General features: G+C 40.4%; 2 protein-coding genes across 3 annotated transcripts; one reads left to right on the forward strand and one right to left on the reverse strand.

The window, feature by feature from the left end:
• On the forward strand, positions 1-11478 carry atp2a1l (ATPase sarcoplasmic/endoplasmic reticulum Ca2+ transporting 1, like). Its single transcript, XM_042397348.1, has 24 exons — positions 1-281; positions 1277-1294; positions 1682-1764; positions 2744-2848; positions 3838-3976; positions 4833-4913; positions 5018-5103; positions 5216-5513; positions 5624-5790; positions 5904-5992; positions 6098-6200; positions 6327-6458; positions 6752-6868; positions 6958-7176; positions 7300-7411; positions 8012-8235; positions 8331-8551; positions 8685-8887; positions 9005-9090; positions 9175-9308; positions 9541-9658; positions 9806-9923; positions 10248-10292; positions 11155-11478. The coding sequence occupies exons 1-23, from the start codon at positions 164-166 to the stop codon at positions 10250-10252; spliced, it is 2976 nt and encodes a 991-aa protein (XP_042253282.1). The 5' UTR covers positions 1-163; the 3' UTR covers positions 10253-10292; positions 11155-11478.
• A 345-nt stretch (positions 11479-11823) lies between these two features.
• Positions 11824-20406, reverse strand: sult1st6 (sulfotransferase family 1, cytosolic sulfotransferase 6). 2 transcript variants are annotated; one of them, XM_042397351.1, is made up of 7 exons: positions 19728-20406; positions 19206-19334; positions 15451-15548; positions 15148-15274; positions 13460-13554; positions 13189-13369; positions 11824-12175 (listed from the first exon to the last, which is right to left on the reverse strand). In XM_042397351.1, the coding sequence occupies exons 1-7, from the start codon at positions 19912-19914 to the stop codon at positions 12063-12065; spliced, it is 930 nt and encodes a 309-aa protein (XP_042253285.1). In that variant the 5' UTR covers positions 19915-20406; the 3' UTR covers positions 11824-12062. The 2 variants fall into 2 exon arrangements, with proteins under 2 accessions (XP_042253285.1, XP_042253284.1); XM_042397350.1 differs by having other exon boundaries at positions 13189-13554.
• Positions 20407-22232: the final 1826 nt, after the last annotated feature.

A 22232-nucleotide genomic window follows, 5' to 3' on the forward strand; every position in this document is an offset into this window, starting at 1 on the left:
GCTTATTCGCTCTTTCTGTCAGATCAGCACTCCTGAATTGGAGGGTGCCACACTTCTAGGTGAGGGTGGTGGACCAAGGGTGATAACTGCAGAGAACAACAAAGAAATAGAAGAGCGGGGATAGGCACGGTTACACGGCCAATCACTTGTCTATCCAGAAAGGATGGAGAACGCACACACAAAGAACCCGGCAGAATGCCTGGCGTACTTCGGGGTGAATGAGCACCACGGTCTCAGTCCCGACCAGTTCAAGAAGAACCTGGACAAGTATGGCTTCAATGGTGAGAGCTTGGGCATCAGGGATGGGGTGGGAGGCCTACTGACAGAAGAACATAGTAACTGTTTGGTAACTAGGCCACATAGAGAAACTTCTCACATCACAGTTAAAGAAAAATCTGAGTGTTTGCATTTAAAATATTCCACGAAGCGGAGTGACTTTTACTTAGATTGTCTCTGGAGGAGTCAACACCAGAGATACTGTTGAGTTGGGCTGGGTTGAGATTTTGCATGCAATGTTTTTTTTTAAAGAGGAGTTGCAACAGCTGGTAGAAAAGCAGAGACATTGAGAAGCAGAGACTTTGAGGGCTTTGAAGAGCTATTTAAAGATAGCCAAAGAAGATGGCTGGAGAGCGAGAGAGACAGGTGATGGCTCAAGAAGCTTCCTGGGTGATATATGGGGCGGGCGTTAACAGGAGAGGTTGATAATTTTAGGCAGGGTTAAAGGGGGAGGTCCTTAGATGGCTTACGGCTAAATGATCTGTAATATGATGGCTGATCAATAACCAGTGGAATGGCTAATTAGCAAAGGCTTTGTAACGTGGCATTATAGCTCAAAAGCAACAACATTCTTGTTTTCACTCTGATCTTCATGTCGACTTGGGACATTTTAGTGAACTGCCATTAAACATTTATGTTGTGGACAGTGAGGTTTTACTTTGTTTTAAAGATTAAGGACTTAAAGTGACTGCAGGCCTAAGTAGGGAATCACAGTTTACAATTAAGCTAATGAAGATGACACAAATTTCAAATAAGAGAAAACAGTATAATGGCCTTTTATTTCAGGCATGAGTAAAAAGCACACAAGAGATTTTGAAAAGGTGGAAGAAGTTAGCGAATTTTGAAAGACCGCATTTATCATCTTATACTAAGGTTTTCCTACCAGAGTTTGGTTGTTTTTAGCTGTACATTAATTTATCATGCATCATTTTTACTAAACATTTTTTTTCTTGTCTCTTTCTCTTGTCTCCGCTTTCTTCACCCTTGTGTCCAACTCCAGAGTTGCCAGCTGAGGAGGGTGAGTGTTTATGCAGCCACACTTACAAAATGTGCACATTTGAACAGAAGGTTAAGAACTTCAAGACACCTGATTTGACCTGTCATTACTAATCTGAAGTAACCCTCATCCACTGAGGGCCATAATAAAAACACACAGGCAGCATTTTGATTGTGTGATGCCCACTATAACATAATCCTGCTTGTCAGTCAATAACCAGCAATACATATTAAATTTTGACCATCATCTGTCGCAACAAAGGCCATGAATCCACACTATAGACTGAAAACACTTCCCTTTGCACGCAAATACACTCTCACATGCACATTTCAGTAATTACATCCCTATTTTGTGATTGTTCGCGATTGTCTTATTTTTCTTTCTTCGTCCCTCTCTTCTCTCTCTCAGGTAAGAGCATCTGGGAGCTGATCGGTGAGCAGTTCGAGGACCTGCTTGTCAGGATCCTGCTGCTGGCTGCCTGCATCTCATTTGTAAGTAAACAAGGTTTAGTGTATTTCTTTAATCACGCCAGTCATTTTAAACTGCGGTTATTCCTGTCATGTGCATCTTAAACTCAAGTAACAGTAGTAGGATTTGAAGTAGCCATAATAGTAGCAACAAATTCCACAAGACAGTGACATCATGTGGGATCAGATACTTATTCACACAAGAATAAACACTCTCTCTTCTCATAATTTCATTTTTTGGCACATCATCATTATTATTATTATATTCTTATAAGCCATCTTGGAACAGGGAAACCTGTTACACCAACTGTAAATGGTGATTTACTGTATCTCTGGTCACTTTGTCAAGACAACTTCTTATCCCCCCCTCCAAGTCCCTCCACCCCTCTGTGTATTTTTGAGGACGACAAACTTGAGAAGAGGGAGACAGATTGTGAGGGCTTGTAGGAGGTGTATTAATTCCTATGCACAGCTTTCACCCCTTCGGGCAGCTGTCACGATGGCCTTAGAAGGCGAATATTGAGGAGCGAGTGAGAGAAGAGGTCAGGAAAGTATAGGGGGGCTAAAGGGGTAAGGGTTTATTTTAAGAAAGCTCCAAGCTGAGGAGAGAAACTGAATCCTTCAGGAAAGGTCAGGACTGAAGGAAGGAACGAAGGGCTTTCACAGAAAGAGGGTCGAAGTCAGAAGGAGCAAGGACTTATGGGACACTGAGATCAAATTAAAAAAACAATTATGTAATCACATTATGACTTACAAAACTATTATCAAAATAACTGGAAAAGGGAACTAATTAAAATATTTTAGAATAAATGAAGATGTAGCTTAAATACAGTGTCATTGAAAATGACCTTTACAATTAAGCTAATAAAATTCTGTCAAATTTTCACACTACTATTCTCATGTTGTACTATCTAAATGCTATGTCAAACCATGCTAATGTGTCAGTCCTACAAGGTTTTTCAGCCTATGATGAACCCTGATTTCTTCTTCTTTACCAACTCAGGTGCTGGCCTGGTTTGAGGAAGGTGAGGAGACCGTCACTGCCTTTGTGGAACCCTTTGTCATCCTTCTTATCCTCATCGCTAATGCCGTTGTCGGAGTGTGGCAGGTCAGTGACCCGGGCTCAGCACATTGAGCAATAAGACATATCCATTTCAATGATGACAGAAAGTACACAGGTTCCAGTTACTGCCGTGATTTATACCCAGAAGTGGTTGCCCAACTGGAACACTATCGCTTTTTACAGCTTTGCAGCTCAAAATAGTTTGTGTGTTTGCTCTGATGTTGCTGTTACAACACTGAGCAAATCTTATATTAACAATATTTTTCACTGATTATTTTACTGATGTCACAAAAGATTAAAAAAACTTTGTAGAGTTCAGTTATTATAGAAATATTGTATTTTTTGTGCATTAAAAAGTTAAATACGTTTAAGTATTATTTTAGTTATCATTTAGAGTTAATTATGTTTGCAGTCCTCATGCCCAGTTTACATTTTCACAGAAATTTGACAGCAGGCAGTGGATGATTCACATTGTACAAGTGATGCTCTTCTACATGCTCGCCATTAAGTACTTGGCACTGCTGTCAGGCATTAGTCAATGAGAGAACATTATCGTTATCATGTCCCTGCCAAATGTCAATATCAACTGCTTCATTCCCATTCTTCTTATTGGAAACAGAACCGACATGTTCCATATCCAATTTTACAACTCCAAATATCATATCTGAATGCGGTTCTGAATACATCCTCTTGTTGCAGAATCTCTCAGCAAGACGATGCAGAAACTAAGATGTAATAGTTCACATCAGATCATAAATTTGACCTACTCATATGTCATCAGCCTGTGGGTTGTGTATCAGTGTGTAATTGCTGTGCGTAATGACTCAAAGCCTGCTAGAGGACACGGACCAGCCCAAGGACACAACACGTCTGGTTTATGTCCAAGCAAGGATAAACAAGCGTGTTGACTTCCCCTTAGTGATAACTGTCAGAGTATATTAGGCTTGTTCACATTGTTGTTGCGTTTGCTGACCCCTTTCCTGATTTCCACTCTTCAATGACCAGTTGTGTGTTTTCATCTGTGTGTGCCACAGGAGCGTAACGCTGAGGATGCCATCGAGGCTCTCAAGGAATACGAGCCTGAGATGGGCAAGGTTTACCGTTCTGACAGAAAGAGTGTGCAGAGGATCAAGGCCAGAGAAATCGTCCCCGGAGACATCGTGGAGGTGTCTGGTAAGACATTTCAAGATTGCCTTATTGGTTGCTGGTTGAGGTTATTATCTAAAGGTGTAACCCAGTCTGTCAATCTGATCTGTAAACACTGATGTCAGGTGAATAGTCTCTTCACTGTCTAATCACACATCCATTAACTTACGTACATTTCTGTTGAGGGGTAAAGAAGCATTTAGAGTTTAAGTTTACCAGCAAGACAGTTGCAAATTCAGGATATATGTGTCTGGTTAAGGCAGACGGCAAAGCTTCATGTCTTTTTAAGGCAATGATAGCGAGGGTGGACAGAGCCACACTGCTGTGAAAACATGCTGACTGAAGGAAAACAAAATCACGAGTATAAATACCCTCACCAGCACCTGCCGCACCTCTTCTCCCCTCTCTGCCACTGCCTGCTTCTGTTCATTTGTCAGTGCACACCTGTTGCCTCTCCAGCTGGCTGTCCCCGCCCCCCCTCCCATGTTTGGCTCATTCTCATTGGGGCATGCATGTGTCAGTTTAGGCTCTGCCATATTATGAAATCCATGGATTAAGTATGGCAAGTTATTGGCTCTGATATTGAGAATCATTTCTACTACTGTTTTGGAAATTTATTGAAAATACATTATTTTCTAGTTAGGGTTACATAGATGGATGACAATAGTTGTGCTATTAGCAACTATTACAGTCACTTGGATGTTAAAGGGTGCAAAAATAAAGAAATTTGAGAAATATTCTCACAGAAAGAAGTTTGCAAATATAAGTCACCATGGCTGTATTCATTTTCTTTTTATTATCAATAAAAAACAACACATCTATGACATTTTAGTAGAAATAACAAGAATTCATATTAAAGCTGGCTTCTCTGTGATTCCCACAGTTGGTGACAAAGTCCCCGCTGACATCAGGATTGTTTCCATCAAGTCCACCACCCTGCGTGTTGACCAGTCCATCCTTACTGGTAAGCTTACAAGAAACCTGCCAATGCCAAAGTCTGCCAATATGTGTATTTCTGTCTATTGTCCATCAACAGTTTTGAGTTAAATTATCTGTTTTCTTTCTCAGGTGAGTCTGTCAGTGTGATCAAGCATACTGACTCTGTTCCCGACCCCAGAGCTGTCAACCAGGACAAGAAGAACATGCTTTTCTCTGTAAGCATCCTATTTTCTTATCTTCACTGTTGCAGCCATGTTTCAGGCTTTTTGACTTTATTTCTCTACCATTACCTGTTTCCTTACCTTCATCTCCTTCTCACCTCCACAGGGCACCAACATCGCTGCTGGCAAGGCCATCGGTGTGGCTGTTGCCACCGGAGTCTCCACTGAAATCGGCAAGATCCGCGACCAGATGGCCGCCACCGAGCAGGAAAAGACCCCTCTGCAGGCCAAGCTTGACGAGTTCGGCGAGCAGCTGTCCAAGGTTATCACTCTTATCTGCATCGCTGTCTGGGCCATCAACATCGGTCACTTCAACGACCCCGTCCACGGAGGTTCTTGGATCCGCGGTGCCGTCTACTACTTCAAGATTGCTGTTGCCCTGGCTGTGGCTGCCATCCCTGAGGGTGAGAGAAGCATGTCAAATAACCAGAGCGACAGTCAGAGGAACAAAATGCTTCTGAATGTGTTTCTCTTCAACACATCAGCACTCACAGTTTTTTCCGTTGTCTCTCAGGTCTGCCCGCTGTCATCACCACCTGCCTGGCCCTTGGTACCCGCCGTATGGCCAAGAAGAACGCTATTGTCAGAAGCCTGCCCTCTGTGGAGACCCTGGGCTGCACCTCCGTCATCTGCTCCGACAAGACTGGCACCCTCACCACCAACCAGATGTGTGTGACCAAGGTGAGTACCAAGGGTGCAACATTTACTCAGTTTACTCAAAAAAGGAAATGAAGTCAAGTAAATACAGTTTGTAGTATATATAATGACAACTTTCTTGGTTTCCTGCTCCACAGATGTTCATTATCAAGGGTGTTGAAGGCGACCATGTTGAACTTGATGCCTTTGACATTTCTGGTTCCAAGTACACCCCTGAGGGCGAGGTGTAAGTTGCATTTCAATGCCATGTATCACCATTGAAGTCAATATCAGTTATGCTGCACATTGAAGTGCACATGAAGCATCTCTAATTTATTTCTTTGTCTTCCAGTTCCCAGGGTGGTGCCAAGACTAACTGCAGCAAATACGACGGCCTTGTTGAGCTGGCTACCATCTGCGCCCTGTGCAACGACTCCTCTCTGGACTACAACGATGTAAAGTCTGCCTTTTGAAACGAGCATCCACAACCTTATTCTCAATATACAGTAAATTTGCTACACTTAGACCTCATGACCTGTTAGACTTTGACCAACTTTTTCCGTCACCTTCCTTCTCTCTAGTCCAAGAAGATCTATGAGAAGGTTGGTGAGGCCACTGAGACTGCCCTGTGCTGCCTGGTTGAGAAGATGAACGTCTTCAACAGCAACGTGAAGAACCTGTCCAAGATCGAGAGAGCCAATGCTTGCTGTGCTGTAAGTTTTCTCTTGCCATTTCCCACATGATTTATATTCTCTCATTAATTCTCATTTTAATCGTCAATGCAGCTGAACCAATGAAAACCTTCAGTTACTTACTTTTTTCAAATATTTGCAATTATTTACAAATTCAAAAGCACTTTTTTCTTGATCTCATCATCTTGTTCTCAATAGCTGTTCTATTCCTGTTTAGACAAATTGAAAACCAGTTTTTTTGTAAATGCCTATCTCTGAGTAGGGTGACCGGTGTGCCTATCTAATAAAAATAAAATCTCTGTCTCTTCCAACAGGTCATCAAGCAGCTCATGAAGAAGAATGTCACCCTGGAGTTCTCCCGTGACAGGAAGTCCATGTCCGTGTACTGCACCCCCACCAAGGGTGATGGTGGCGCCAAGATGTTTGTGAAGGTCCGTCAGATACCTGCACTTTGTGCTGCATGTTTACTCTGTACCACCGTATGGCAGACCTCAAAATAAGCAACCTGTTTGCTCCACAGGGTGCCCCTGAGGGTGTGATTGACAGGTGCGCATATGTGCGTGTTGGAACTACCCGTGTGCCCCTGACCGGTGCCATCAAGGACAAGATCATGGCTGTTATCAGAGACTGGGGTACTGGCCGTGACACCCTGCGTTGTCTGGCTCTGGCCACCCGTGACACCCCACTGAAGATGGATGAGATGAACCTTGAGGACTCCACCAAGTTCGCTGAGTATGAGGTGAGAACTGCACAACCTGATGGATTTGATATTAAAAGGAGACCGTCTGAATTCAACTGTGACTTCATGTAAAGACTTGATAAGGTTTGAAATGAATGACCCTTCTCTCAACTCTCTCCTCAGACTGACCTGACCTTTGTTGGCTGCGTGGGTATGCTGGATCCCCCTCGTAAGGAGGTCACTGGCTCCATTGAGCTGTGCAGAGCTGCTGGAATCCGTGTTATCATGATCACTGGTCAGTATTATGGGTGGGATGAATAATTGACACAGTTTTATTAAAGCTGGATTATGTGTTTTACATAGTGATTACATGGTATTTTATTATTTATTTTTTATAGATGATATAATTTGCTTTTAAAGGCACTATCAATGATCCAGTGTGTGGTTCTGTAGTTTTCTTGATATGTCCTGTAGTTTGTTCGATATGTACCTGTGGTACAATTTAGTTTTTTCACCTCAGAAAATTACTCTTAAAAGTCAGTCTCTAAATGCTTTGCACGACTAGAGACTGAGGACAATCTCCCAGCTTTCGTTGTTAAAATTAGAGAGTTTAAAAGAAACCTGCATTGCAGAGCCAATCCGAAGTCTTTAGGGTGGCCCTTCATATTGGGGCGGTGACATGCAGTTCAATACAAAAGGGAGTGAGGGGAGAGCATAATTTCCGGCAAGGGTGTCCTTGACAAAATGTAAGGGGCGTAGGTTTGTTAGTGGCTGTACTCGCTGCCGTTCAAGCAACTACTGTGCATCTAGGAATCCCCAGATGATTGGTAGGCAGAGAGATCTCTGTCTGGTATCACTAGACTACTCTCCACCAAACTTCTCCTCCATATTTCAGGTGACAACAAGGGAACTGCTATTGCTATCTGCCGTCGTATTGGCATCTTCGGTGAGGATGAGGATGTTGATGGCAAGGCCTACACCGGACGTGAGTTTGATGATCTGCCCTCTCATGAACACCTTGATGCCGTGCGCAGAGCCCACTGCTTTGCCCGTGTGGAGCCATCCCACAAGTCCAAGATTGTTGAGTACCTGCAGTCCAATGATGACATTACTGCCATGGTAAGAGTTCAGCACCATATGATACAACCTAAACCTGAAAGGTGTGTGTGTGTGCGCTCAGAAAGTAACTTGTGCTTCCTCTCCTCCCACCCCAGACCGGTGATGGTGTGAACGATGCCCCTGCCCTGAAGAAGGCCGAGATCGGCATCGCCATGGGCTCTGGCACTGCCGTTGCCAAGTCTGCCTCTGAGATGGTCCTGGCTGACGACAACTTCTCTTCCATTGTGTCTGCTGTTGAGGAGGGCAGAGCTATCTACAACAACATGAAGCAGTTCATCCGTTACCTCATCTCCTCCAACGTTGGTGAGGTCGTCTGGTGAGCAGCCTCAGCGCAACACAGATGGGAGCAATGAATTATGAAACACTCCTAATTGACATGTTTCAGCTATCTTTCTCGTTGTCTCTCGCTCACTTTCCCTTTGTTCTCCACCTTTATTCCATTATTCTAGTATCTTCCTGACTGCTGCCCTGGGTCTGCCTGAGGCTCTGATCCCCGTCCAGCTGCTGTGGGTCAACCTGGTGACTGACGGTCTGCCCGCCACTGCTCTGGGCTTCAACCCCCCCGATCTGGACATCATGGGCAAGCCCCCACGTTCCCCCAAAGAGCCCCTGATCTCCAAATGGCTGTTCTTCAGATACATGGCTATTGGTGGTATGTAGGACTAAGGACGTTGTCTTTGGCTTTTCTTTAAATGTTATGGCTGTTCTTGTAATGCAGGAGAAACACTCAGCTTTACCTACACCAACACTATTATCTTTCCTCTGACAGGATACGTCGGTGCTGCCACTGTTGGTGGTGCTGCCTGGTGGTTCCTGTACGACCCCACTGGCCCCGGTGTCACCTACCACCAGCTGGTAAGTGTTTGTCCCTCTGTCTTGTTCTCTTTCACAATCACTCTCACGCAGACACACAATAACCCCTGGCTCTCTTCTCCACAGTCCCACTTCATGAAGTGCCACGATGAGAATGAGGACTTCACTGGCATTGACTGCGATATCTTTGAGGCTTCCCCTCCCATGACCATGGCCCTGTCTGTGCTGGTCACCATTGAGATGTGCAACGCTCTCAACAGGTACTAAAATGTGTTGGCCACATATCCACAACTTCCTTGTTTCAAATCTGGCAAGGGACGTTTGTTGCATGTCATACCCATCTCTCTCTCCCCTTGTTTCCTCTCGGCCTCTTTGCCAATAACCGACCAATACAGGCAAAAAAGTGCCAAAAAATATTTATTGAAAAAAAATTCAAAGATGTTTATTATCATAAATCTCTGCTTTACTCTTTTCTTTTTCAACCCTTTCAAGCTTGTCTGAGAACCAGTCTCTGGTCCGCATGCCCCCATGGAGCAACTTCTGGCTGGTGTCCGCCATGACCCTCTCCATGTCCCTCCACTTCATGATCATCTATGTTGACCCTCTGCCCGTAAGTCAGCCATCTCTGCTCTCTACACTTTGCTTTAAGAGCCACAGGACCAGTCCTGTGTAAATCTTCAAGTTTTATTGTCTTTGTATTTTTGTGACATGTAGTTGCTTTCCCAGTGGCACTGACTCCCTCTCTTTTGCCCCTCAGATGATCTTCAAGTTGACCCATCTGTCCTTGGAGCAGTGGCTCATGGTTCTGAAGCTTTCCTTCCCCGTCATCCTGATTGACGAGGTGCTGAAGTTTGTTGCCCGCAACTACGTCGAGTGTAAGTATCCCTGCATTTCACTCTAACATCATGAAAGAAGATGTATCATATGTCCTAAGATAACAATTCTGATTCCTCTTGAAAATATGTATCATTTTCTTTTTAATGATTAATAACGTCATCTTTTAAATTCATTTTTATTAATATTTTAAGAAATTTTGATCCCTCTTCATCTTGTATTGTCATTTCATTTTATTTAATGATCCTGATACTGCTGTGCCATCTATCTACCAATCCATCATTTCAATAATCCCTGTCTTTCTCATCACTCCCACTTCTCTCCATTCATCATTAACTCACTTAACCCATTTTGTTGATTTCCAGACTAATCCAGTCAACCTACCACCATTAGCCTGTAACTAAAGCAAGGTACTCTACATTTTTCACTGCTAGCGGCTGTCACTGTGTAGCTTTCATTCATGTGCATATTTATGTTTATGTTCCTGCTCTTATGCAGATCTCTTCAGTGGTGTCTACTGTATATATCATGAGTCTCACGTCATGTGGAACTCTGGGGTCTCCCTTTTATTTAATGACATAATTGGGAAATTAAATCCTATCACAAAATAACAAAGTGGCAAGAAGATGAGTGTTCGGGGAGACCCCTGAGTGCCACGCTCGGTATTTGAAGTCCTCCTTTGAGCTTGCTTGTTAATTATTTCTGATGTCAAATGGGCTCAGTGAGATGCCTCAGCAGGTGAGTTAATCACCTCTGAGATGCTGTTGTCAGTGTCAGTGTCACAGTGTGTTTGTTGGGTTGTTTCTGTCTGCAGTAGGAGAGTAGCAGGAGTTGTGCCTGTTCTGGTACTGCTTTTTGTAAATACGCCTGATGTTGCCGGTGTCCTGCAAAACCTTTGATATACAAAACTGGCCTCAACTAGTCAACTAGTTCTCAAATAGATAGTTTTTCTTAGCAGTGCATGTTTTCTGTAGAAGACTCATACTTTAATTATCATTCAGACCTCAATCAAACTGGATTTTCGGGTATTTTTTATACCAAAAAGTTACTGTAAATCCAACAATGAATCCCGAGAAAGGTTATCTTAGCAATCACATAATCTTACTTTTTTCTCACTTTGGCTTAGTACAGATGATATGTTTGTTTGCGAAGAAAGCTTAAGTGTTTTTTTGTCTCATGTCTCCTTGTCTGTCTGTTTCCATTGTTGACTGAATCAACTGTCTGCCCAAATCCTTTCCCCTTCGTCTGATTTATCCATTTTCTCCTCTACAGGTACAGAAGCTAAATAGAGATGTGGAGGAAGGAGATCTTAAGGGTTGGAGAGAAAGAGGCGGAGAAGAGAGAGAGGAGGATCCTAACCAATAAAGGGGGAGTCCTAGTGAGCCAACCAATAGAAGAGAGAGGAGAAAACACAGGAAAACGTACAAAAAAAAACAACAAAACTTGTCAAAAAATCTACATAAAAATAGCCTCTATATAAGGAAGGAGATTGAATTAAAATGAAGGGAGTTATCCCTGCCAATAAAGTATTAAAATATTTAAGATTTTATTCTAAGAAATAAAGTATGTATTAAAAGTGATTTTTTGTTAAACTTGGATATTGTCAGCTGTTGTGTTTTTGTGTCCTCTGTCCATTTTCATATGATTGACTTTCCAGCTCATTACTTTTATTCTAGTCTTTGTTGCTCGTGTCTCGTGCAGCCTCCCTGCTTTGGCTGGGCTCTGTACAGTGTGGTGTAGGGTTGCAAAATGACTTCATATGGGCAGAAAAACCACATGCCTCCAGCTGCTAGCGCTCTCTATAGGCTCCATGCAGTCTGTGGACTCTGTCGAAGGTCTCATGACATAAAATGGGCATGTCCACGCAGTCACAACACTTTTGGTCTTATATATTGTTTACGTGATAAGATGCAATAAAGTGATGATTATAAACTCATGTACTTGTATTGTGGAGTACATTTTTATTGATCCTTAAGACATATATTTCCTCTGCATCTACACATTGAGAGGCGCAGTGTTTAACAGCTAGGCTTGAGAAGTGAATTAAGCAATTTTTCTTTTTATTCATCGATTTGGTTTTGAGCCAGTGTCAAATTTCTGCCGTTTGAGTGCTGCACAGTGTCAGTTCATTGGTCTTTGGTTTGCAGAGCTGCATCAATTTGGAAAAACCCAAAAATCCATTAGATGAGGGTCCTGAATGGTATGTTGGCTTCCTTCATTTGCTTTTCATAATCTTCATCAAATTGCTTGGACTGCTCAGGTGTGAAATGGTTTGTCCAATCACCCACTTCACCTATTTATGAAAAAAAAATACAGAAGAGAGTGCGATGAAAGTGTGAGACATATAAATCAATAACAATATATACTGTAATAAAAAAAACTCAGAAGTAAGCTGTTAAATTATTTTCCCCCAAAACCTCTATTGTCTAAAGTCTATTATAAACCAGAAGCAAAGGCAGTAAATCCAAAACCCTCTAGGGGGCACCATTGTATTATACCATGTGAAGTATGGGAAAAGACAAAATAACATGATAAAAAACAAGATTTACAGTAGTAAATCTTTATTTTACAGGTCCTTTAATTTTATACTAATTTCCTGAGTAATTTGAAGGTATTTATTGGTTAATTTTTAGGACATTTTACAGCAAGGTGGTGCAAATTGGTACAAACTGTAAGAAAAAACTGAAAAAGTGTTAAGTTGATTAGGTTCACTCATACACAGTGACAGAACCGCTACTTTTAGGGAATTATAGAAAAAACTTAATATGCTATCATTTGACACACAAAACTACATACTGAAAGTATTTTCAGTGAGTTAAAGAATTGTTAAGAGTCTAATTTATTAAGAATTTTTGCAAATGTGTGAACCCAAATATAATGAGTGGGTCTAACTAAACCAACTTAACACTTTTTTCTGTTTTTTCATTTAATTTGAAGCAAATTGCACTTCCCCCTCTGTATAATGTCCTAAAAGTTAACCGTTCAATACCTGCAAATTAAGGAAATTAGTGTAAAATTAAGGAACCTGTAAAATTAAGTGTTACCAAATCTTCTCTGTATGTTGATTGTCATGTTGAGATTTTGTTGATTTAACTGAATTATGTTACACAATTAATGGTACTTTGCTTTCTTTCTCCCAGTATGTTTATGGGATTGAAACAAGGTGTTCATGATATTATATTCACCCATGAATCTTCATTTTGAAACACAGGGCTTTTGAGATTGGTACATGCCCTCCCCTGCTCATTGTTAATTATTTGGATCAATATCTTGCTTCTTGACAAGACTGGGAGCACATTAATGCACCTTTTCTCATGAAGGAAGAGATGGTTTGATCAAAAACAGGTGATGGGATGAAGGAGTAGTTGGCCATCGGGTTCTCCTTCATGTTCTTAAAAGATGTCAGCTCCACGATGCGAGTGATGACCTCATCAGGGAGCGATAAGTCCAGGTACTTCATGATGCGCTCCACTTCACGCCGAGGATTCTGGGGGAATAAAAATATTGTAGGGGTACACTCAGCAAGTTTTGATAACATTGTAACTGTGTTTAGTGTCCAAATGTTGAGCATCATTACCTCTTTCATGTCTTCATAGAAGAGGTAAAGGATGTTCCTCTTCTCTCTCTCCTTCCAGTAACCTTTCACATGGTCGTACCAGGAGCCCCACGACACTGTTAAAAGTTAATGTTATAACTGTGACTACTAACCACAAATAATCAATCATTAATCTTTCATATGTTGTATTTATTATACCTTGCTCTTTCCCATTGTGTCCTGTCTTTTTTGGACCAAAATCAACAACTTTTAACTATCTACAACTGCAGTCCTCATATATTATTGTAACAACCATCTCTCTGTCATTTAGTAATAACATTTATAATTGTAAATGTATAAAGATTTTATGCTGTTTTAAATTAAAAAGTGAGAAACACATGACCTTTTCTTAATGACTTTGTTATCATTTATAATTGAAGAATTGGTGGATTATTACAAAGTGAGAAACCCTGCCATTAGTATTTATTCATCATCAATATTTACTTATAGTACACACATGTTTATTATCACCTTGTAAGGTTTATAAGGCAAGTTTCTTATTTACGCATTCAGCTGAAATAGAGCAACATTAACATTAATTTGGAGTTGAGTTTCTGGCTACCCGACAAATATAAGTCCAATATTTACTTTCCTTTCAGTTCTGTTATGTTTTCACCTGAGGGAAATATCTGTCTCTTAAGTTGCTGAATGCTCCACTATGTTCACCAGCTAGCCACTAACTTTGTCTTTCTGCTGTTTGGTGCTGAGCAGGTAGTGTGCAGTTTGCTGAAAACAGCTGCCAAAAATGACACTGATGAGACAGCAGTGAGAGAAAAACGTTGCGGACCACAAAACCAAAACAATGAGCTCAAAGACACTAAAAAGCTGCAGAGTCAGGTCATAATCCTCTGTGTGTTTGTGACCCTTTTCGCATACAAGTAGTTAATACTGATTACAGCTGCTTAATAAGTCAGTAATAGATGAGTTTTACAACAATAATAAATAACTATAATAAATAAATTAGTGTCCAGATGAATTGGGCCATTTTCCAGGACATGAGTGTTAGAACAATCTATTGGAGTGATCTTCCTTGTGAATTGGAAGGATACCAGCCAGCCAGATTTTCACAATCTGGCGACTCAAAAGTTATTCTTTTTAATGGCTTAGAACTGATATATAAAGCTTTAACAAATTTACTGAAGCCATTCGTTGCAACTTAGAAACCTTGTCAAAAAGTAGTACCACAAAATTAGATATTAACAGTTTGGTCATCTTCAAAACCCGACCATTTCCAAAAGAAAAGAAAGACTGTAACAGCATTTAGACTGAGGTAGTGCTTATCTCATAAAAGAGTAGAAACAAAACAAAAAAGAAATAAACAGGTTGAAATGTTTTTGTAGATCTGAACTGTTCCTCTGATTGGCATTCAAAGCACTCTGCAGCCTTGCAGGGTGCTGCTAATCTCGTCACAGCCATTGAGGCGTGTTAAGTTTCTCACGGGGGAAAAACTAAGAAAACGAACTCGTTCTTCCAAGTTGCCATGGATTCAAAACCACTTTTACATATTTAAATTTTTAGGTTTACAAAACAACCTACAGGAAAATTACCAGTCAAAACCAACAACTAACTTAAGTATTTGTTTGACGTTTTGGTCAAGCTTTGTGCAGACAGAAATAACCAATTTAACTGAATGTAAGATGACACTCAGGAATGTGTTTTAATCTACTTACATGTCCCTTGCATGAACTTGTGGATGTAGCCTTCCCAGGGCCCAGGCTCAGGCTGGGTCAGATTCATACAATCAAAGTGATAGTAGCTCACAAGGTTGTCTTTGGCGTTGCGTGCCACGTAGATAGCCTGTATACACAGTCAGGAAGACAGAAAACAGAGATTTAAAACAACAATACAGAGAACAGGTCATTTGATGAGGCAGTGGTTGTATGGCTTTGTATTGTTAACCTCTCACCCCATTATCCTATTACTGAATTCACTGCAGGGTTTTGCTCTCAGTCAAATATTAGATCAAGTCTTACCTTGCACTTGTTTTCCCAAAACCCAGGAGGCACCAGCTGAAAAGGAAGGTGTGTCTTGATAACTCTTGGGGGGTCCATTTTGCTCAGAAGATCAAGACCTGAGATATGAATTCAGGAAAAAGGATGTGTGCATGTGAAACACTGTATTTATGTTATGAGTAAATATCCTGCAGCTGCTTTTATGACCTTAAAATTACTTTTGTTCCACCAAGATTAAAGGGTAATTCTGGTATTTTTCAACGTGTAACTTATTTTCCCACTATTTGGGGTTTAAGTGACTAATTGGGACAAAAATTTTTGGAATTAGTCCAGTATTGAGCAAGATCACTTCACCCGGCACCTGGCAACAGGTAATGATGCTCAACATTTGGACAATAACCACAGTTACATACAATATTATCAAAGCTTGCTGAGCATACCCCTGCAATGTAATTCTTGGGGATAATTGTGCCCGTCAAAGTATCTCCACTAAAAGTGCTTGTTTTTGCCACTGAAAGGTTCAGATATTATAAGTGTCTGACAACAAACACAGGAACTAGCCGCCTGTAGCAGTATTATGGCAGCCAATGTCTTAATAGTGGAATGTCAAGAAAGAGGTCAAAATATTGCCTGACTTTCCAATTTTCTAGTACCATTGTAGATTTTTTAACTTACAAATGTCAAGAGCAAGCAAAGCAATAAATCTTTAAACAAAGTGTCTTGGTGAACAGTGTGTTTGCTGCAAAACTGTTGGCAATGACACAAGAATAATCTTTACTTTGTTGGTTATACAAAGATGAATTTAAATTTTGTTAGAGGTACGTGCAAAGAATTTTATTTTGCTATAGTGAAATTTAAATTCTAGAAATGAATGTTTAAACTTAAATTGACCAGTTTTTGATATGTCACACTCAGAGACACTCGTAATGCTGCAATCGAAGAGTATTTCAAGCCTGTTTTAGCTCAATGTTTTGATTTTATGGCCCTCACATTTTCATAAAAGGAATATTTAGACATCTTGGGAAATAAGCTTATTTGCTTTCTTGCCAGAGTTAGATAAGAGGATCACTACCACGCTTATATCTGTCCGTTAAAGATAAGGTGACAGGGCAAAGATCAGAAATGGTGGAATTTAACACGTTTTATCTAGTGTTAACCTATCTCACAGTGACAAGACTAAGAAGTCGGACACATAACCCCCCATAAAACCCCAATCTGTTGTTTGTTCACTTTGGTTTTTGTACAGATTAATTAAACAAGATATAACATGTTAATTAGTGAGCTTTAGAGGTGCTGGTGGGAGGATTTTGTTAACTTTGGACAGAGCCAAGCTAGCAGTTTAAGCTAACCACCTGCTGGCTATAGCTTCATATTTACTGTACAGATATGAGGGTGGTATCTTCTTCTTTAATCTATTTCTGGCAAAATAAGTCATTGTCAAATTGTATGCTATGGGGCTGCCCTCTAAACTTCGATGAGTCAACTCATAATTGAGGAGTCCATGAGTCAAATCACTGTACTTTTTTTTGTGAGCTAAATTGTTGTACACAGAGCTATGCTTGTCTTACAATCACCAAAAACTAACTGTAATAGAAATAGAGAAAGGTGATGAAAGGTGATGAGCAGAGAGAATTGTTACTGTTCGCTGTTTCTATGGTCTTAGCTCTGGTGCCAAAACTACGTTTGAACCAGACGCTCTCACAACCTCCTCTACTGCCTTTTACTTTTTTGGCTGGACTGCAATAGCTGGGCCAGCCCTACAAACCCAAATGTCTGTTGTCACCGAGTCACTCACTGACTGACTGACTGAATGATGAAGTTACACCATTGGTTGCCCGAAGGCTGCCAAAGCTTTGGACAGCCAAGTATCCCAGAATGCATTTCGCAACAAATGACGACGATGGCGGAGATTGTGTAGGACTGTCAATATGTCACTTTATTAAGTTTTAATATTTTTTCAGGTGGGAAAGTAACCTATTAAATTCCCAATAGGTGGTCAGTTAATCCAAATAACGGCTATTTGGAAATTTCTCCAATGTTTTTTTGAGGAGCTGCTGGTGTGGTGCTGGCCGGTGGTCTCAGCTACTAGCAGCCCGACTCCTGAGATGACTAGCCAGTCATCCCGTCGTCATCCCGGAGCAGAGTCAGACTGACCATCGAGAGCACCAGGAGAAATCCCGGTGGGCTGGTCACTATGTGGACCACTTGAGCAGCCCACTATACAAAAACAATAGCCTTTTATGTCTTTTCCACCCTTGATGTCACCAAATATTTAACCTCTTGTTTAGACAGGCTTTTTCACTTTATTTGGAATAAAGATAAGCCACATAAGGTAAAAAAGGAGGTCATGTCTCTAACAGAGGGAAGTCTTAATGTTTTGGAATTTTCCTCATTCAACCATATTATCAAAATCATCTGGATCAAACAATATCTAAAAGATCCAGATAGCATGTGGAGTATTATCCCAAACTTTCTATTTAAAAAAGTATGTGGTCTTAATTTTTATTAATGTGCCCTTATGCTGTCAGTAAACTTCTCATCAAACTCTTCAACTTTCATAGGTAAGCTCTTATGTGTTGATCCCTTCTATATCCCTTCTGTTCTCCTCACAAATGTTTTTTATGGAATAATGTCAATATCACGTCCAGAAACAAATCATTATTTTTTGAAAATTGGTTTAACAACTATATTTTGCTTATAAAACAGCTATTTAACTGTGAAGGGCTTCTATATTTATATGAAGATTTTATAGAGGAATATAGTTTTCCTGTCTCCCAAAGTGAGCATAGTGCTGTAATTAATGTACTGTCAACTGGCATTATATGCTTATCACATTGCTTATCACATATATTGCTAATACAGAAGACAAATACTCTTTTTGCAATTATATGGTGGAAACACTAGAACATGTGTTTATTCAGTGAGTACATGTGAAAATGTTTTGGGCTGATTTTCAGTTGGATCTTAAAATATATTTTGGTAAGGAATTTTTACTGAAAGAACATGGTTTGTTATTAATGTTCAACAATCCTAATTTCTCCAGCAATGAACAATATGTCATTACTTTGCTCACTATTTTAGCTGCCCAGCAGGCAAACATGAAAGACAAGCATCTAGAAATGATGGTGTGTTTTTGTATCAGGTAGCCAGAAACGTGGTTGGTCATTAACTACTAACAAGTCACTAATTTTTAAGTCTTTGTTTTCTTATTTCGATATATAAGCCACTATTTTAATAGTGGCCCAAAATGTAATGCTGCAGCTTTAAAATTTAATAGACAAAAATAAATAAATAATTCAAGGCAGCTGGACGCAACATGACACCCCTGCAGAATCCGGTTCCACTAATTCAGAAATGCAGGTTTTCACTACATTGAACAACTATATTGACTTGTTTTTTTTATGTCACCAGTAGACATTACAGTCTTTGCTTTTCTGAGTCTGTCACTCAGGCAGTTTGGGCACTTGGTTGCTGAGGCAAATGTTAATGGGTTAATAGCTCACTGATCCTGATTAAGGCCAAATAAACCAGCAGTTATGAAAACATTCCTCCAGGAATTGGATTTGTGAGTTCTGACATGGCACAGCCAGACTTGCATTTGCTTTGAGAGGCAGAGAGTAATTTCTCAAGTTTCGGCACAAACTAGAGGACACACACTGCACTTGAAGTGAATATTGTGGACAGATGGTGCTGAAGAAAATAAGAAGTGATGTAGAAGCAGTTCAACTCAAATAAATCATTACTGAAAATAGTAATCACAAAAAGCAGATACACACCTGAGGGGATGGGTGGTGGGGAGAAGATCTCTAGGAAAGGACTGCGGACGGGTATGGGGGCTCGTTTGCAGACTTCTTCATCTCCGTTGTGAAAGAGCAAGTCAACTATCTCCTGGGTCCACGTTGTCCCTTATGTCCCAAAAACACACATTAACCCTGAGCTAAATTTATAGGATCATTTCTGTGTATTGAATCTCAAATCTCATCTTACACCCACAATATGTTGCCTAATAGCAGCAAAGAAAATGCTCCTACAACACTGAAAAACACCACATTGGCTAAATGACTTGTTGGATGCCCTCCACCTTGAACATTTCTAGGAAAATGTGGTTCCCCTCCATTGCTTTTCATTCACTGCATGGAGGGTTTTACTAACTTTATGGAAAACTGAAGTACACAACTGTAAAAAAAAAAAAAAAAAAAAAGCTTTCATTCAAATATATAAAGAAATGTCCTGTCTAAAACTCACTTAGAGATTTACTGTCAGTGATCAAAGCTGCATCCACAAACCAGATGTCTTACCTGCTTTGGGGTAGGTGGCGATGAGGAGGTCTGAGGGGTCAGGACGGAAAGCCCAGATGGAGTCCCAGTTCTCGGCAATGTAGCTCATGAGAGGAACCCCTCTGATTGGGATGAGAGGGAAGCGAGTGATGGAGTCGCTGGCCTTCTCAATGGCTTCGCTGTAGGTCAACTCTCTTTCCTCTGACATGACTGACACTGACAAAGTTTCCTTGAGAAAATCAGGAAGCTGAAGCCGAAATTAGACTGTGAAATTGCTCGAGCAAGGCTAGTAAGGCGGTTCTCCCTGAAATCCTATCCTTCAGCAGCTCCTCTCTCAGCAGGCTTTTTCAAACAACCAGTGTTTGCTTTTGTTCACCATAAATTCAAACAAAGTCTCTTACTGCTCAGTTGTCAGGCTCACACTGAGTATACATCCTCATTCTTTCATTATCTCCTCCTCTATTTCCTTCTTATCTGCTTTCAAGGAAATCCTCTTGATTTCTTGTGGTTTTCAGGCTAAATCTTCTCCAACATCTAGAACCAAAAGCAAGAATTTCTCAGCAGGCACTCCCAAAAAGCAATCCGCCCTGAACTCCCGGCTGAGGCCTAAGTGCTTCCTTCAGTCACTCTAAAACATGTTTCTTTTGCCCTCCTTTTATCTTTGTAAGCTGGCTGTCTGAGTGCTTGTACCAGGGTCTGATCTGTCTGCAATCACTGGAACTTGCAGGGGCAGAACCACACTAAAGTGCCATTATGTAACTTCCCCCAGTTACGTATGAATTCCACCTTTCCTCACAGTATCTAAACTGCTTCCCCTGAAATTTGAGAAAAGGACAGGGGGGTCTTTAAAGAGCTCCACACACCACAGACAAAGAGCACAGTGGAAATAGATTGAACATTACTTTATGACTGATAGCTTGAGTACATCATCAACAAATTATGTTCACCAATTTCACTCATGCTGCTTTGTGTTTAGAAGCTTCTTGCTGTTTTGATAGTTTTACCAATGAAAACATCGGGCTGTGTCACAGGGAGAGACTTTGATTTTTGTCTCGCAAATTAAAATGTATCTGTTTTTTTGTGACAGACAACATTTGTAGACGCTCTCCAGCTGAAACACACATTTGGACCCAAACTTTTAAAGCCAATAAAATGTTGACGTAATTGAAGTAAAAAAATCATTTAACAACGGTTATTCTCATTTCAGCTTTAGTTGTAAGTTTGCAGAGACAAAAAATATGTTATGTATTTGTACAGAAATGCAGCTGGACAGTTTGTTAAATATGAATTTAGGGCACTGTTTGCTCAGCTTAGTCTTTTCAGTTAATTCATTCCAGGATTTCAACCCTCCATCTCCTGCCAGAAGCAGATGTGGTCAGCCTAACAGTCCCCTGAAACATTTAATAATGGACAGAGGGCAATAAACCATTCGAAATGCTGTTTTTAAAGTGCAGAAACCCATTGGAATAAATGTAATGTTTAAAGCAATGTCAGGGATATATTTTTTTTAATTTAATCCTTATTTAAACAGGTTCATCAAGAGAAATGTGTACAATAAACCTGTGTGAATGCACATATAAAGCTCAACATGGACAGAAGCACAAATTATTCACAGACACGTCAGACATTATTTTCACATAAAAAAAGCAATTACAAGAAAATGCTTGAATTCTGGGCCAAATTAAATGAAAGCAGAACATTAAGATTCAACAACTACAAATTTATTCCTGTTAAGTAGTTTTTTATGTGTAGAAAGATACAATGTGAACACAGAAGCAAAAAGAAAGAAAGAAAGGAGAGTACATTCTTTGCAGGGGAGCCAGTGAATCAAAATGATTATTATGTTTTTCCAGTTTATTCATATCTTCAGATTAAAATTGACATTATAGGCTCCACATTTTCCCCATGTGGATGTAGATTTCTTAAACTCTGGACTGGCAATCAGGCCAAACAGATTGTATCTGAACAGTAATAACTCAGGAAGAGATGGAACAATGACTAGCAGACAGGATGTTCTCTTCACTGAATTCATGTGTCGGCCTGTGTATGAACACAGACAGTGTGTTAGATGTTTCAGTACAAAAGGTAGATCTAAACAACGCCCCAAAATGTTCATGCTTACTATTGTTCTGTTAATGACCACAAGTACAACCCTTTTTGTAATGTTTAAAACCAGCTGTGTAGATCAGCAGGACTGGATTTTTGCATTTGCACCATTTTGCCATACAAAAACAAAAAAGTTAGCCTAGTACAAGCCAGTTTTATGGAAAGTTATTAAGCAGTAAAAGCAGACCTGGCACTGGCCCCACTCCTTTAACTGAACAACATGCAACTTTTTCTGAGACCTTTACAGCACCACTGCACAATTTTCTTTCCAAGCAGCACTCACAGACCTGAGAGGGAAAACACACAAAATAAACACCTTTTGGTCATGCTCTTTACTTTGAGATAAATGTTCATATCTTCAGGTAAAACCTTTCATTTTTTAGATATATAGACAAATACACTAATCAAATATCAGCAGTT

Source organism: Thunnus maccoyii, chromosome 20 (assembly GCF_910596095.1).
Source record: "Thunnus maccoyii chromosome 20, fThuMac1.1, whole genome shotgun sequence".
In the NCBI taxonomy this organism is placed as follows: Eukaryota; Metazoa; Chordata; class Actinopteri; order Scombriformes; family Scombridae; genus Thunnus; species Thunnus maccoyii.

What these genes read in the sequence shown, in the direction of transcription:
- atp2a1l (XM_042397348.1), top strand. Translation starts at nt 164, where the DNA reads ATGGAGAACGCACACACAAAGAACCCGGCAGAATGCCTGGCGTACTTC. An exon ending in AGACATCGTGGAGGTGTCTG is followed by an intron (nt 3,977 to 4,832) that starts GTAAGACATTTC and finishes TGATTCCCACAG; the next exon opens with TTGGTGACAAAGTCCCCGCT. An exon ending in GTGTCACCTACCACCAGCTG is followed by an intron (nt 9,091 to 9,174) that starts GTAAGTGTTTGT and finishes TCTTCTCCACAG; the next exon opens with TCCCACTTCATGAAGTGCCA.
- sult1st6 (XM_042397350.1), bottom strand. Translation starts at nt 19,914, where the DNA reads ATGTCAGAGGAAAGAGAGTTGACCTACAGCGAAGCCATTGAGAAGGCC. An exon ending in TTTGGGAAAACAAGTGCAAG is followed by an intron (nt 15,275 to 15,450) that starts GTAAGACTTGAT and finishes CTGTGTATACAG; the next exon opens with GCTATCTACGTGGCACGCAA. An exon ending in CAAGTTCATGCAAGGGACAT is followed by an intron (nt 13,555 to 15,147) that starts GTAAGTAGATTA and finishes AACTTTTAACAG; the next exon opens with TGTCGTGGGGCTCCTGGTAC.